Source organism: Dissoconium aciculare, assembly GCF_010015565.1.
Source record: "Dissoconium aciculare CBS 342.82 unplaced genomic scaffold K489scaffold_8, whole genome shotgun sequence".
In the NCBI taxonomy this organism is placed as follows: domain Eukaryota; kingdom Fungi; phylum Ascomycota; class Dothideomycetes; order Mycosphaerellales; family Dissoconiaceae; genus Dissoconium; species Dissoconium aciculare.
In genome coordinates, this window is record NW_022984958.1 from 698,816 (window position 1) to 714,560 (window position 15,745).

At 52.9% G+C, this 15,745-nt stretch overlaps 6 protein-coding genes across 6 annotated transcripts; 1 reads left to right on the forward strand and 5 right to left on the reverse strand.

The window, feature by feature from the left end:
* Positions 1–126: 126 nt before the first annotated feature.
* On the reverse strand, positions 127–528 carry K489DRAFT_371602 (uncharacterized protein; the record flags this gene model as incomplete). Its single annotated transcript, XM_033603249.1, has 1 exon — positions 127–528. One exon carries the CDS (start codon positions 526–528, stop codon positions 127–129), a length of 402 nt encoding a protein of 133 aa, XP_033458649.1.
* On the reverse strand, positions 127–1,238 carry K489DRAFT_426408 (uncharacterized protein). The gene has a single exon (XM_033608287.1). The coding sequence runs from the start codon at positions 1,148–1,150 to the stop codon at positions 539–541; it is 612 nt and encodes a 203-aa protein (XP_033458648.1). The 5' UTR covers positions 1,151–1,238; the 3' UTR covers positions 127–538.
* Positions 1,239–1,898: 660 nt separating this feature from the next.
* On the reverse strand, positions 1,899–4,710 carry K489DRAFT_381607 (uncharacterized protein). The gene has a single exon (XM_033605166.1). The coding sequence runs from the start codon at positions 4,513–4,515 to the stop codon at positions 2,044–2,046; it is 2,472 nt and encodes an 823-aa protein (XP_033458650.1). The 5' UTR covers positions 4,516–4,710; the 3' UTR covers positions 1,899–2,043.
* Positions 4,711–4,892: 182 nt separating this feature from the next.
* Positions 4,893–10,717, forward strand: K489DRAFT_359335 (uncharacterized protein; the record flags this gene model as incomplete). The annotated part of the gene is made up of 2 exons (XM_033602599.1): positions 4,893–6,790; positions 6,830–10,717. The coding sequence occupies exons 1-2, from the start codon at positions 5,060–5,062 to the stop codon at positions 10,715–10,717; spliced, it is 5,619 nt and encodes a 1,872-aa protein (XP_033458651.1). The 5' UTR covers positions 4,893–5,059.
* Positions 10,718–10,882: 165 nt separating this feature from the next.
* On the reverse strand, positions 10,883–11,597 carry K489DRAFT_252196 (uncharacterized protein). The gene has a single exon (XM_033599967.1). It carries the CDS (start codon positions 11,456–11,458, stop codon positions 11,048–11,050), a length of 411 nt encoding a protein of 136 aa, XP_033458652.1. The 5' UTR covers positions 11,459–11,597; the 3' UTR covers positions 10,883–11,047.
* A 139-nt stretch (positions 11,598–11,736) lies between these two features.
* Positions 11,737–14,969, reverse strand: K489DRAFT_371605 (uncharacterized protein; the record flags this gene model as incomplete). The annotated part of the gene is made up of 4 exons (XM_033603250.1): positions 11,737–11,938; positions 12,041–12,218; positions 12,759–14,084; positions 14,135–14,969. 4 exons carry the CDS (start codon positions 14,967–14,969, stop codon positions 11,737–11,739), a joined length of 2,541 nt encoding a protein of 846 aa, XP_033458653.1.
* Between the last annotated feature and the right edge of the window lie 776 nt (positions 14,970–15,745).

Sequence of the window (15,745 nt, forward strand, 5' to 3'; positions counted from 1 at the left end):
GGATCCAGAGAATATTGAATCGTGACCCAAGCGAAATTATCAGTCGCCAGTCCGGAAATCGCCATTGAAGGAATTCGAGACAAAAGTGTTGAGATTTGTTTGTTGAGATTTCTTGTCACGGCGATGTCATCCAGTTCGACCTGATATGGGACCGGAAAGATACCAAACAGCAAACAACATCCAAAGAACCAAGCTGACCGGATTGAAGAGAAAGAGAACGATTGGAGTGGGCCGCATGAGTGCCATGACCACATTTTGAGCACAGGCGCCTTGCCATCGTTCGATTCGCTTAGTCGTGGTGTTGAGCCGATGGGCGAAGTCATCGAGCGTCATGCCCCCTTCGGTGTTGTACCACCCTGGGGAATCTCGACTGGACCGACGGCGATTGTGACCGGGTCTCCGAGGCGGCGTCTGAGGAGTGTTCGTAGGCTGCCGGGTCAGAGTGGTGATGCTCGATCGCTGCTTCTCCGGAAGCATCGCAATCTCTGCGGCAGTTCGGCCATTGACCAGGAGCGAGATTGTGTTCATTTCGTCTACGTTACACTTGAGTGTTCGATGTGAGGTTCGCGGTTGCGGTTGCGATTGTGATATGGGATATGAGGGGAATGTTGCCGAGCCAGGGTCGCGTGCCTCTGGATTGTTTCGACTGGGGGGCACTGGAACACGGATGCGGGATTTGTTCAAATTGTAAAACGCTCACGCGGGAACCCAAGGTCGTAAATATCGCTCGCGAAAAGGAGACAATGTTTCTGTTGCCCGCACTGCTACGAAAACAGGTCCTAGATGATGCAGAGACATAACGACTGCAATGCTCCGGGTCCTCGTAAGCATATGTAAGATTCGCCTCACAGCTACTACTGAAAACCATGTCCCCGTCGCCAAAGGGTTGATCGGGGAGACGAGCGTGTGAGCCCCAGCGGCGCTTCAAGTCGGACGACGAAACCAGCCAACGTGTGAAGTGAGAGTGTTTCATTGGTCGCTGATCCCTGCGGGCCGGACCTAACGATCTGCGGCTTGTTACGTTCTTGTGCTTTGCGCTTGCCGTATTGCGCTTCCGATAATGATTAAGCCCTTCAACAGTCTGTCGCACATTTCCTGGGGAAAGTCTGAAGCAGCCAATGGGCTGCGCGGCTTTACGAGCGTGATACATTCGGAGCCTGGCTGTGGTGCCGTCGGCATCTGCTTTTTCTCATGAGCAATGTCGGGTTTACTCCGATATCCCGACTCCAGCCGATAAGTTGTCGCGTGAGAATGCATTACTGAAGATGTTGATATCATGATACATGAAGGCCGCGGCGTTGACGACCAAGGGTTCACATCATGGTGATCGCCCTCGCGGCCGCAAGTCGCGAGTCTCCTGGCGGATTGACGTTTGAAAGGTTGGTGACCATATGGAGGACGCTGGGCGCGGTAATCCCTTCAAATGTGTACGATACCTGATCGTGCTCGAGATTAACCAAAATTTGAAAATAGCTGACACAAGTGAGGGGTCGATATGAGCCTGGGACGTGGTTGCACCTCTCCGAGTTCACGTTGCTGTGAATCCGTCGTCGCGTGATGTTTCCTTTTGTCGCGCGCAAATCGCGATGGACTCGATCCATCGTGACACGGTCTTACGCGGCTTATGCAGGCCGTCAGTGAAGGACGCAATTTTCGTCTTACATTACTATCTTATGAATCGCACGATAAACTATCGGACAATCGGCAGCTGCTAGCGAGATTGTGCATATTAAGTGTTGGGAAATGTACAGCGCCGGATCAGTGCATTCACCAGGCCGATCCGAGCACGAAAAGTTGTCTGTAGTATTGTAATCGACACACAAAAAGGGGGGTCAAAACAGTTTCTCGAAATCTTGATCACGAGGGCCCTAAACCTGAGACACACCACAACCACGTCATCGAGGCAACCATCTACCATTCATTTACCCAAGCAGCGGCATTGAATACGCCTGAGCATGGAGCATTGATTTATATACATATCGTGCATCTCTATCCGGGGAATCACCGGTACATTTGCTTCGGACAAGCCCGCCTGGACATCCTTCAAAACGATATTGAACACGCTGGCCCTAGTACCTCCTCCGCCAATTGCGTAATGGTAAAATCGAGCTCAGACCGATCAAAGCTCGCCTCTTGTGTCTCCCTGCCGCTAGGAAGAAGTAGATCGGTACCAGCCGAATCATTTGTTGGTTGTTGCGGTTCTGTTGATTTCTCAGCTTCCGCGAGAAAGCTTGTCGGCACAAAAGAGGCCGTGGGAATGACGGCTTCGCCCTGAGGGGCAGGATGTATGCCAGTCGCCTGTACAACAGGCTCTTTTGCAACTATTGAGGTTGGTGGGCTTCCTAACCAGCTTGAGTGTACGAGAGTCGTAACGCGTAGACTACTGCGTCGACGATCACCTCCGTCGCTCTTATTGGAAATCGTTGGAAGTTTTCCCGCCTTTCCGAGACTGGGCGACTCATGCATTAGGCTCTTTCGATTTGACATTGAAGCAGTATGAGGCTTCTTGATCGTAGACCAGCCTTGCCACGTATCTAGCAGTGCTTGAGTACTCGGTATATGACCCTGTGAGAGCGGCAACAATGGACGTCGAGCGCTCTTCTTTTTAGATGTACCGCTGCTTGTCTGCGGTCTTGGCGTTTGAGAGCTATTCTTCAGCTGAGACTCGAAGTATAGCTTATCGGGAGATGTGAACAAATCCTGCTGGGCTTTGGCAAGGAGGATCTGTGTACCTGCCCAATGTTGCGACTCTTGTGCATCTCTGCGTATGGCCCTTGGCTGCGCATCGTTGAGCTCTGTAACTAGCAATGAATCATGATCAACAACACGCCTTTTTGGCAGTAAAGCCGTTGAAACCTCGTTCTCCTCAAGACTGGTGAAAATGGCACCGGCTGACTCCATCTCGTCACGTAACAGCTCCTTCAATTTCTGCTCTGAAGATCCCGTTGGTAGCACGCGATTCATTTGTTGATCAGCTAGAGGCGTCCAAGTTTGGTGCTCGGAGGCTTTGCTGGGCGTTGATGGGACGATGTTCTGTTCCGGATCGGCCGCAACTTCTGCTACGAGGTCGAGTGCGATTGGAACGGATGGTGTAGGAAGCAGCGTTGTGACGACCTGAGCATGAATCGACAGCCGCTCTTCTTTTGTTCTCCTTCTTGACAAGCGCTTGCGAAATGCAAACGGAGATGAATCAGATCCCACGACAGTGTTGTATTGCCCTCGGGAGCCTCTACGAGTATGATCGACAATCAAGCCCGGTGCAGGTCCTAGCGGTGCTGATTGACGACGTGTGATTGCTTGATCCACATGCGTACCTGTTGCTGCTTGTAAAGACACCGAATGGGGTCCCTTCGACAAATTGTCTGACAGATTCAAAGACTGTTCATGGGAGAAAGCGGCGCCCACAGGAGCTGCAAATGACTGTTCTCGTACCGATGATTTGCTTCTAGAGGCTTGAGTATCACTACGTCGTGCCGAACGTAAGCTGCCACGCATGGAAGATGGGGATCCTCCATCTTTGCGGTAGTTTTTATAACTGGTTGCACCTTCGGTAGAGCCGCTTTCATCAGCACTGGCAGTCGTCCCAGACACAACGTCTGCTTGGCTTGGCGGTATCAGCGACTGCCCTATGAGAGACACAACAACATCAGGCAAGACCTTGTTGGCATCATCGGAGAAAACAGTGGTTGCGGAACTCGCAGACTGATTGCGGTCGTCTCGAGCAGGTTCAGCTGCCAACAAACCACGGGCTCGTTGCGATGGCAGCGTGAAGGATGACGCCCCGAGCTCATCTTTGCTGCAATCCTCATCCACTCCTTTCCGTCGAGGCACGAAAGCACCAGTCTCCAGCCACTTGCTGCTTGTCCAGGCAGCAGTAGGGCGCACGACTCGAGAACTCTCTGCGGACGCAGATGATATGCATTTATCGTCCGACTCGTCCCCGTCCGATTCGCTCTGATGGACGACCTGCGTCTCGCAGATGACATTCTTTTCTCTGCCACGCCCCCACAGTTCTGCAGCTAAGCGTAAGGCTTCCTTGCTCGGCAGGTCCAGAGGCCGATTTCGTATGGGCGTTGTCCGAGGACGGCAGCTCGCCTGAACTTCCACAATGACGCGACTATCAAGTGCGCGATCTTCAACACTACTCTGCACAATATCGGGGTCGACTAGTCTTTGCTCACTGGCATAAAGGTCGAGAATCTCCCGATCGTTGAGCACATCCGCCCAGGCTAGACTCCCTCCAGTGATCTCAAGGTCTGTTGTGAATCCGTACACGGGCCTGACAGACGCTATGCTTAAAGTCTTTCCATCGAGAAACTCTTCCGCAAGCTTCTTCACCCGACGTCGCTTGACCTCTCTGTCCAAATGTGATGCTCTGCTGCACTTTATAGGGGCGTAGTCATGCAACCAAGAGAATTCCGAGTCGTCCAGATCAATCGATCGATAATTTTCGCACTGCTGAAAGGTTGAAGGACAGTTCCAAAAGGCGCCTCGCGGTTGATGAGTCCTGATCATCTTTTAGATGATCGTGGCACTAAAAGACAGGCTGTTGCGACAGCGGACCCCGTAAATAATTTCTTCGCATATCTGCTATAAAGGATCGAGACGCTTCTTTGTCCACGTCTTTTGATCCAGCATTCACTTACAGGTCAACATTGTCCGTGATCGACTGAGGTTGCGAGTGGCGTATCTCACGATAGTGTCACCCTGGGCGTCGTCAAGTTGCCCCTAGCAACGGTTGATCTGAACTGTCTCGTGGTTTGGCTTTGTCCCGCAATTCCTTCGGGAACAGCCCGCGTAATTTAGTTGGTGAGCGTTCGGTTAGTCAGCAATTTACGCGTTTCACATTCAATGTTGGGGTCGAGATAAACACCACCGCCATCAACGGCCAACTAGAACGAAAATGCATTGATCTTGATGTATTATTGGTACCGCATCCTCTACAGTGACTTTCGCATGTGATTCAGAATTGCCCATATGGAAAATTGAGAGTCGCCTTCCATCTCTATCTCCTCCGTTCTACGTGCGGCCTGCGATACCGCCAATTCCCACATCCGACATGTCGCAAAATGTTGCACCTTGGCTGCAAGGCCTCGACGCCGATATCACTTGGGACGCTCCGGTCAAGATCTCATCTGCTAGTCACGACGCGTCCGCGCTCACCGGACAAGTGGACATTGCGAACAATTCTTTACGCCGAGTTTCGCGACGAAGCTCGAATGGCTCCCGAACGATGGGCTCGGTCATGCGAACATCGGTGCAACGCAAACGCAGCCCTTTGACGGCAATAAGTGGAAACGACCACGCCGCAGATTCGGAGAATTGGGGCACAACAAAACTTGGCGGTGTCGGATCCGCATCTACAGCCTCGTCTGGATCTGTACTACAATATGGTACTGTTCAGCAGCGCCCAAAAAGTGCATCTCCTCCAAAGAAACAGGAAACTTTAGAATGGAAGAGGAGGCTCATGCGTGGGCAGCTTGGCTATGGCGATCAGACCGATCTGTTTGGTCCTTCCGGCTTGGAGAATATTTTCGCACAACCGCAAGGGGCTGCCGGTGGAACAAGGAGCGAAAACAAAAGCAAAATGGCGTGGACGGATCGAAATGCCAAGCTCGCCATACCCTCTAGTCCACCTATCTGGAACGCTCCCTCAGCAAACAGTCGTGAGCATTGCGAGGAGTCTGTTCACAGGTCCGAGGTCGACCAGGATAACGTGCAGAGGGCGGAATTTGAGGACGCAGATTCACAAGATCTTAGTAGCGATCCCTTTGCGATTGAATCCTCATACGAAGCGAGAACACCCCAGCTTGCGTCTACCAACAGCTCCGCCAAACGACGCGCGGGACTTGAGCCACTCGTGTTAGACAACGGTGGCGGAGATCGCACTGTGAGCGGCCGCACGGAACTCGAGCAGGAGGATTTCAGTCCAGTGTTTGTTTCCAAGCACACTACAACCGACGGACAAATCGATTATCAAGCATTCGATTCACACAAAATCTCCCAGTTTCAACAGCGAAAGGTGTCTTTGCGACATTCCGAGCATTACGCGACCGACGACAACCTCTTCCCGAACATCGGAGAGGGCACGACTTCTCAACAGGATGTTCTTGGATGCATCTCCAGTGACGAGGCGCATGCGAATCCCGACTTGTCCTTATCGGAGAATCTTCCTACTGGCACACCAGTCGTGCTACCGTTAGACAGCAACGTGCAGCTGCGGCGAGGTGGTTACTCAAATCAAGGATCTTTCAAAGCGCGGCCTTTGAGTTCCTCCAATTCGGTTGCTGAGTCCGGCGAGAAGGCGGAGCAACACTCCAAATTACCGACAATCGCATTTGTCGAGCCGGATGCACAGCCGTCAACTCCGTATCGTGGCTCGAGAACGATTGAGCAAGCCGGAAAATCGTCTGGAAGTCCTCTTAAACTTTTCGGCACTCATGATACCTTCACCAATAACAGACTTTTGAGGCGGATGAGTGAGCTAAACGTCAGTTCGCCTTTCCTTCAAAGTGGCGGTGATGACAAAGAAATGGATGGCTCTGCCCGAAATGATACGGCTTCGAAGGACGCCTTGGCCGCTTCCTTCGGGAGCGGCACTCTCGACGAACATGACTTTGAAGCCGAACTCCCTATCGCAAGTCTGTCTGGTTCAAGGATTGATTTGTGCGAGAGCTCTCCTGGATCCGAGATCTCACCACCTGGCAGCAAAGCACCAACGAATTTCAGGTTCGAGCACAGTCCGATCGAGAAGCAGGCATTTCGGCTCCGGAGTAAAATTCCCAAGCCCGTAATCAATCTGGGAAAGCCAGACGATCTTCCTTCGAAGCCAAATAGCAATCACCCAACGCCAAGGAAGGAACTGAAGACAACGGACATTTCCCAAGCCGTAAGCAATGTTGCCTCGAAGCGGGACATATTGGTCGACGGGCCTTTGAACGTCACAGCGAACGACGTGTCAATTGTGAACATTGTGATTCAGAAGCCCATGGAGCCCGGAGTCGGTGCTGGTAAAAGGCCTCCAAATTCGCCGTGCAAAGATTCTACACCCAAGCGTCGGCGCACTTTGCACGCGTCCGAGCTGCTTGATGATAGCTCGGAATATGGTGAATCTATCATCCAACACGCACAAGACAGCGCTCAAAGCCGGAAGAGGAAAGATGCACGCCAAGGCGACGCGACAAATAATGCCCAGCCCGATGTCCTAGCTTCCCGCAAATTGCTCCAACCACGTAGTCTCACCCCCAAACAACTACGGAGACAGCAAATCGAGGCTGAGATCCGGGAGGTGACCGAGGATTTCGCCGCCCAGGAGCCGGACACGTTTGAAGCGGTGATGGAGCAGATCGAGTCATCTATGGCTTCCAACAGTCCTCCTTCGGTCCAACAGCAGGCAAGAACGGTCGCAAATGAAGTTGCAAAATTCACACTACGAGTACAAAAAGCGTCCGGCGATCACGGTGAGCGCAAGCGGTCCGTGACTACTCAAGATTTTTTTAATGAGGCCGTGATGGTCATGAAGTTGATTCGCGAAAAGGCAGCGAGGCAATATGCTCTCGGGAGTGTTGCCGAGTCTGACCAAGAGCGCATGAGCAAGAGTCAGATTGAAGACTACTCGGATTTGGACAACTCTGCGTTGTCCGTTTCTCGGCCGCCTTCACGCGAAGGTGCCATTCCCTGGAGGCCACGTACCTCTGAGCAGACGAACGCTAGAGTCATAAGTCATCTGCGAAAGTTTCAAGAGTCCGATGACAATGATCCTCTCGCTCCTTCCTTCGCTGAACTGCAGCTCGACGACGAGCAGCAGGAAGATAATGAGCAAGAATCAGAGATCGTGATTGAAGACGAAGAATCTAACATCCGGATAAGGGGACCCCATGTAAATCATCCAGATGATATGGTCTCTCCACCGGAATCTCAGCGCTCACATCAAGAAGGGACCGACTCAATTTCTACCATAGCTTCTGCAACTGTGTCAACAGGAAGAACGCAGCAGACCAGCTCCACACGGAAATCTGAGAATGTTGGGACACTGGCCCCCGATGTGGTTGCGCATCTGATTGGGGAACAAGTCGGCAGCATGACCTATGACAAACAGCGTCAACAGTGGGTCAAGCTGAAGCATAGCCCAAAGAAAACTAAGTATGACCAGGGTAGCTTTCTGGACATACCGAGCAGCCTGACTGCAAGCGACGATGACCCATTTCGAGAGATATCAGATCTTCCGGTCGACGAACAGAAAGAAGAACAGATTCGCACTGCAAGTTACGATTTCAAGCGGCATCTTGACGCGCATCGATCCATCTCGAACAACTTTGCAACCATGGGCGCATCGCAACCACCCAAACAAATTCGCTCTGCGTCTCAGCAGTCGTATGCAGCGCGCCCTACGACGCGCGACAGTAACAAGTCTCACCACACTTATACGATGACGGATGCAACTCATCTAACAGCGCTTGCTTCGAGTCAAGCTCCAGCTGTCGAGACCCGCGCCACATCCTGGGCCAACGACGATCTTGGACGACCAGATCAGAGGAAAGCTGGGCAGCAGCAGGTATTTTATGATGATCTGGAAGACGAATGGAGTGCGGATGAGGACGTCGACCAGTCCACTGAGACGCAAGAAGCGATGCGCGAGGGGCCGTTACCCACCTCAGCAGCAGATGAAGACTTCGCCAACGAGAGCAATGACCGAGGTCATGACGATGAGGTAGCCACACCAACGTTCTCAAAAACTCAACTGCAACAGAACTTCGACGATGAGTCCGCTATCGTTGGCGACGAATCAAGATTCGATGTACTGACTTCACCGAAGCTTCGACAATCTCCATCTCTGCCATCGATGTCACGGCCTTCGATGTTGAAGACACAGCCTCGGCAAATATCACTGAGGCGGAAGACATTGACAAGCAGATTTCAGGTTGAGCAAAGAGAGGAGCACGAAGTGTCCTTCGTCGCGAACCTGCCTGGAGAGAGGACGATGAGTGTCTCGGTCAGCGTAACGCGGCCTGTGATCAGCAGTGCCCCTATGGGGCAGATCGTTCAGAGCCTCTCCTCACCCAGCAAGCTTGACCCTAGTTTCATGTTCAGCGAGCTTCCCGAGTTCACAATCAGCGGCGAGGAAGAGGAGAGGCCGTCAGAGCGACAACTCGCTACTCGGCTCGCGCAACATGCCGCTGCAGAGGTCAACGATCGATATGCTCTTGCTGTCAAAGATCTTGTGAAGACCTTGACAGATGTCCACGAGACTGAGCTCTATTGGGACGACGTCAAGACACTGAACCTCCACAGCCGCTCGCTGGCCTCTTTGCACGGACTGAGTGATTTCTGCGGAGGTGTACAATGCATGGACGTTTCGAACAACACCTTGAACCACCTCGATGGGGCTCCATCTACCATTCGCATGCTATGTGCCCGAAGCAACCAGCTCAGTAACCTGACTAGCTGGAACCATCTTGCTAATCTCCAATACCTCGATATCGCAAGCAACCGACTTACCAACCTCAGTGGAATAGCCGGACTTATCCACTTACGCGAACTCCGTGCGGACAACAATGAGGTCGAGAGCCTCGATGCGTTGCACCAGATGGATGGCTTATTGAAAGTCCGTCTGGGAGGAAACAAACTTGTTTCTGTTGATTTCACCAACAGCCGCTTGCAGCGTCTCGAAGAAGTTGATCTCTCTTCCAACCGAATCACTTCAGTCTATGGACTCGACAACTTGATCGCGCTGAACCGCCTCAGACTGGACGGGAACCAGCTAGATCGCGCGCCCGTCTTGGAGAAGGATCTGCAGCACATGCAGACGCTGTCTCTGCGGCAATGTGGTCTGCATGAGCTAGATGTCAGCAGGATGCCCGGGCTTCGCGTCGTCCAAGTGGACGGTAACTCTCTCCAACGCATCGATGGCATGGAGACTCTCAAATCATTGGATGTGGTCTCGATTCGAAGCCAATCCCTAGATGAAAACGTGACCATCGCGATTCTCGAACAGGCCAATCACGCACGCACCATCAACCTCTCAGGCAACGACATTTCGACCCTTTCGGGCCTGGTACCGCTGCTCAGCCTTCAGCACCTCGAAATGGCTTCAGTCGGCCTGCAAGTCCTCCCAGATGATTTCGGCATCCGCCTGCCCAACCTCAAGACGCTCAACCTCAACTTCAACGCCCTCCGGGACATCCGCCCGCTCCTCAACATCCAGCGCCTGGAACGACTCGAACTCTGCGGGAACCGCCTGGGTCGTCTCCGCAAGAGCATCGCCACCCTCTCCCGCCTGCCGACCCTCCGCACTCTCGATCTCCGGGACAATCCTCTCACGCAGGGCTTCTACGCCGCCCACGGCACCGTCGCCTCGACGTCTCCACCGTCCCAGCCGCCGTCGAGCATCGTTCCGCGGTCATCGCACGCCCAGTCCTTCGGGCCCGAAGATGTCCGGGACGAAGAACATACTCTCGAAGCGACCGCCGCGGCCAAGTTCCGATTGCCCCCCGCCGACCCCGCGGCCGACAGACATCATCACGCTCGCCTCGACGCCGAGACGAAACTGAGGCGACGCGTGCATCAGGTGCTCCTGGCGACCAGCTCTCGGGACCTGACGCAGGCGGACGGCTTGCCATTCGACAAGGAGAGTGCGATGGTCAAGGACGAGATTTGGACGCGGTTGATGGAGTTGGGAATCGTGAGGAAATCAGGTCAAGTCGCGTCGGAGGCGTGATGGGATCGAGTTCGGCGGAGAGGCATATTTTTCGGATCGCTGTGTGGGCTTTGGGCCCACTTCACGGCTACTTTTGTTGTTATTATTCCTGTCCGATCTTTTGACCTCGGATTCTGCGCGGAATGTATTTTATCTCTAAGGAAACGAACGAACGACGTCATGATAATATAAAGTCTTGTGATACGAGCAAATGAACGCCGATTACAACTTTTCATCTGGCCTCGAAGAAGAACATCACTCTATGTGGCAGTGAAACGCGAGAAGGAACGTCATCAGGACTCCTCCTATTCGTGAAACCAATCCCAGTGAAAATAAAGACTTTAACATGGGCTATATGCATACATAACAGGACCGCCAAGATGTCAGGGACAATGTAAAGGAGCCTCTTGCTTTTGGGGACTGTCCAGGCCATGCGTGAGCGGCAACCTTCTCGCCGCAGGGATGGCTCTCCATCATCATGCGAATTGCGGCACAAAGCGTGTTTGTCCAAAACAACCCCTCCTTTTCCCGTCGAGTTCTGCGCCCAAACAACGGTCTGGCAAAAGCAGAATCAAAGCAGGGAGAGCCCAAAAGCAAATTCCAGAATGAAGCGGCCATATCTCGAGACCGACATGAGAAGACAGCCGATCTCGCCTTCATAACGCCCCTGCGATCATCAATCATAATAAAAGCAGAACAAAAAGTCGTTCCAAGAAAGCAAAGCAAAATCGTATCATATCGTAGTCGTTCCCGTCTCGTCATCGATCATAAGCATGCGCAAAGCAAGAATATTCCCCGCACAAGCACCAAAGTGGAGGGTAAACAAAAGGTGGTGAGGTCGTCGCACATAGGCCCGAGCCAGAACAAAGATGGAAGAAATTAGACAATAGAAGAGATGAGAATATGGTGATAGCAGATCCGTACGGGGGCCCCGAGGTTCGGTTCGAGAGCGGCTGTGGTTTTTCTGTCCTGTTTGACACTGACGGTCGACCTTCGCATGTTTGAGGTGATGACCGGTGTACATGTCTCCGGTTCGACTTTCACTGCTTGGCGTAAGGCTTGTTCATCGCAGCAATCTCCCTCGCCACGGAAGCCCACTCGAGCTCTCGACGCGGATGTAGAAGAGCGACGGAATCATTCGAGGGGGCAGTGTCGTTGCCGTCGTCATCGACATCGCGATCTTGTTGTTCGCGCTTGTGTCGGTTCTCGCCGAGGAATTCCTCCCATTTGAGCAATTCATAGCTGGAGTGAAGGATGTTGAGTCAGCATGTCTGAACATGGAAGCATACAACGCAGACGTGCTTCTCCTCTGGAAAAGGATATGCAGTGGAAGATAATACTTACACAAATCGCAAGTGTGGCTGAATGATGACGTTCAACCTCCTTGCTCGAACGAAGCAGTACGCACGTGGGAAGCTGAGATCGAGCGCGGCCATGACATGGGCGATGCAAATGGTGGCAGAGCGGGATACTCCGACTCGACAGTGGACGAGGGTGGCGATGCCCTGCTTGCGACCATTTTCTGTAGATTAACAAGTCAGCAATCTGCGATAGTACAGGTTTCATGTTGACATGTACTGTCATCGAATGTAGAACGAGGGCAAAGAAATTGTGGAATAGAACGCAGAGCAAAGAGATCAGGCAAGAGGGAAGCAAACCCATCTCCACGATCCTTCCCACGAGAGTTTTCTGAACAAATGATGTGATTTCGAATGCAGCGGCGGAGAGCAGAATAGGACGGGCAGCAGGACAAACAAGCATAGCGTCAGAGGCAAAGCAAAGAGTGGCAGTAGACTAATAGCCCAATCTAACGCCAAATTGGCAACAGCAAGAGACACGATGCAAACTCGACAACACTGACACACTTGGAGGCAATAGCGAAAAATACGTGATAAATCAAATGAATAAAGATATTTTTTGTCGCAAGTTCGAGCTTGAAAGACTCCGCTCGAGCTCGAAACTGCATGCAGTCTTGCAGAGGACGTGAAAGGAAGGGTACACCGAGACGAAACGATTGCGCAGTTGGAGAAGGGAAGTTGAAAGAAGGAAGAGGAAGACTCACCGATAAAATCCAGACATTTCACCAACTCTTCCATCAACGGATCGACGCCGTTATCCTGTACGCCATCCACAAAACGAAGACTCTCACGGAGCCAGCCGTTGTATTCGCCGTTTTCCTGACCGTGTTCATCGTCATCAGAAGCTTCGTCTTCCGTAGGTGTCACTAGCCGGGTCCAGTTGATATTCTCGCCCACGCTTAGAACCTGGCCGATACCCATAGCTTTTAGCAGCGATGGATTGTTGGCGTGAGCGAGGTTTCCGAGATACATGTATGGCAGAATTCGACTCGGTAGCGAACCGTCCATCTTATCGAGCCAGGCAGGGGTCGGCGATGATGTGTAAGATGGAATGGCTGACAATCTCTGATTTACAGATGAGACACACTTGCTCACACGATCGTTAGTGGTGGCAGCATCTGCTGAGAACGATGATGTTCCGAAAGGAGTGAGAGGAGGCGAGGTGGTATCGGAGAGGGAAGGTGAAGCACAAGGACTCGAGGGCACAGAAGTGCTGTTGTTGGGCTTGCAAGCAGGCGAAGCGAAGAGGATACAATGCTCAACGACGCGTAACAGCTGGACGTCGGAGGGATACGCGAAGAAATTTCGGCCACGTTCGCGATGAAGCTGGAGCCAGGCATCATGTACACGAACGCCATGCGCGAACATGTAATACGCGAGTGCCAGTAGCGAAGATTCCGTGTAGCCGTCGTAGCAATGAATGAGGACCTGTCGGCCACTAGATTGGTTGTCTTTGATGTTGTCTTGACTTGCTGTCATTGGGCGGTCGCCGTCGGCATCAGGGACATCACTGCTGCTGCTGCTGAAAGGGCGATCCCGACCTGCGGAAAACTTGCTGTCACGTCGGCGTTTCAATGAACGACGGTTGGCTTGGTTGTGAATCCACCGGCAAGTGTCGAGTAGACGGCCAACTTCGTCATTGCCCCAAGTAGGCGGGAGGATAGCACCCGAAGCCGGGAATTCCAGGTCGTCGACGACGTTATCCTTGTCGCTGCTGGAACAGGATTCTCTCTGTTCGAGCTGGCGTTCGGCCAATTTGAAATGGACACCTCGTGGCATTGCCGCACCGTCATGACAGCCTATCAGGATGTCAAATTCAGGGCGATCGCTCTGGTTCTCGGAAGAACCATCTAAAGTCGAATCCGGGGTAGGCCCGAGCCAGACATTGTTTGCGATCTCGGTAGCGGTGGACATGGTGTACATCTCATATCGCTCGCGATGGAAAAAGTCCATGACCTGACCTGTCAAGCATCCGTCTGATCCAACGGCAACAAGATGAGGACATCGCTCTTGAAATGTGGGGAAGTCATCTGAAAGCGCATTAGTAATAGAGAAAAGACAAGAGCGCCGAGCCACTTACCGATTAATATGAAGGTGTTGAATTGCCGCATTGTCTCAGATTCTGATCGATCCAGTCGATTCGCCCAACGCTCCTGCGCCTGTGAGATAGTCATGGCGACGCTAACGATTTCGGTCTGGGTAGCAGATGGGTCGGCGTAGACGACAATATCACTGACAGTCGCGAGTTTCGCCGTCTGAATCTGAAAGTTGCGCACCCCGAACCCCTCATGTGGATCGTTGTCAAGAAAGTCCGGCGTGAAGACAGGGCCATCATCTTCAGGACCTATAGGACCATCGCTGACTTTCAAGATCTCCTCGGGAGCGATGGCGCCTTTGAGCTTGCTATGTGACAAGTCGCCGCCGGTCTTGACAACCGTCATTGTACGCAGACATGATGGTGTTCTGCGATGAGAGGCCCGACGAGCACCAAAGAAGCCGAGTTGGAAGTAGTTGTCCGGATGTAGGCCATGGAGCCAAGGAAAGACCTGTTGGGTGGCCGGCAGGGGTTGATTTGCTAGATGTGCATACGCTTGCGACAAGGCCTCGGAGGTGATCGCATAGATGGGCGGATCGCTCACGATGCGGTCGAATCGTTCGACAGGATGTAAGCGTGAGGTGATTGCCTTTGAGGATGAGATGGAGTCTGGTGGAGTGGAAGGTGGGGTGTGAAGTTGTGGGCGTGAGGCTGGATGCGGTCCGGGCGAGCAGAACGGTAGATGGCGAGTCGGCAGCGCGCTGGTCGTGACAGCAGTGGCAGCATCAGAGGCATTTGAGGGTGATTTTGACGTGAGGGACGAAGGTGAGGTGGGCGCGATTGTTGAGACCGCCAATGGGCGCGCGAACAGTGTAGCCATTGAAATACAGTGAGCTTGTCGGCGCAACCGTTTCTCAGTGGGTGGAATTTGTGTGAATGCAATGTTGTGGAGCGATCGGCGTTTACAAGTGGACAAGGAATGTGGCAGCTAACAAGACGCGATGACGTTCGACCACACGGAGGAGAAACGGAGCCGCGCCCGGGAGGTCGCACTACGAACAATGGGCACCTCGAGGCGCTTTTGCGTGGGAGAGATTGGTGAAGCCCGACAGGCAGAAAGAAATGGCAGTAATGTTGCGCCGATCCGAGATGTACACGGCGAGGAGTGGAGTGGATAAGAGAGAGGAAGACGTGGGTGAGCTCGGTGTGGAATGTATGAGCGTCGGAGGGTTGGATCCGTGGGAGGAGGTGCTGAATGTTGTGCTGCAAGAAGCAGTATCGTGAGGGAGAGATGTTGAACACAGGCAGTGGGCGAGGTAGGCGGGCAATGGGCGATGACAGTTGATGTGCAGATGAGGAAGACGAGCACGCGACTGTGCGTTTGATGGCTGGCGTTGAGGCCAGGCCGCGGTCCCTTCGCACGCGCTCTCTACCTCTCTCTCTCTCTCTCTCTGTCGTTTATCTGCTGCTACTGTCCTGGGCTGGACGCGCCAACTCGGAGAATCGGGGGGAATAGTCAGCAGAGGATCCTCGGTCGGCCGGGGTTGGAAGTGCCGCTGGCGGTGGATGCTGGTGTTGCCGACGTGTGCTCTGTTAGTCCACGGGGCTTCGTGAGATGATGGGAAATGGGAGTGATGGATAATGAAAGCTAGGTGG

Excerpts from the sequence above, each read along its gene's own strand:
- K489DRAFT_426408 (XM_033608287.1), bottom strand. The coding sequence starts at position 1,150 with ATGTATCACGCTCGTAAAGCCGCGCAGCCCATTGGCTGCTTCAGACTT.
- K489DRAFT_381607 (XM_033605166.1), bottom strand. The coding sequence starts at position 4,515 with ATGATCAGGACTCATCAACCGCGAGGCGCCTTTTGGAACTGTCCTTCA.
- K489DRAFT_252196 (XM_033599967.1), bottom strand. The coding sequence starts at position 11,458 with ATGACGAGACGGGAACGACTACGATATGATACGATTTTGCTTTGCTTT.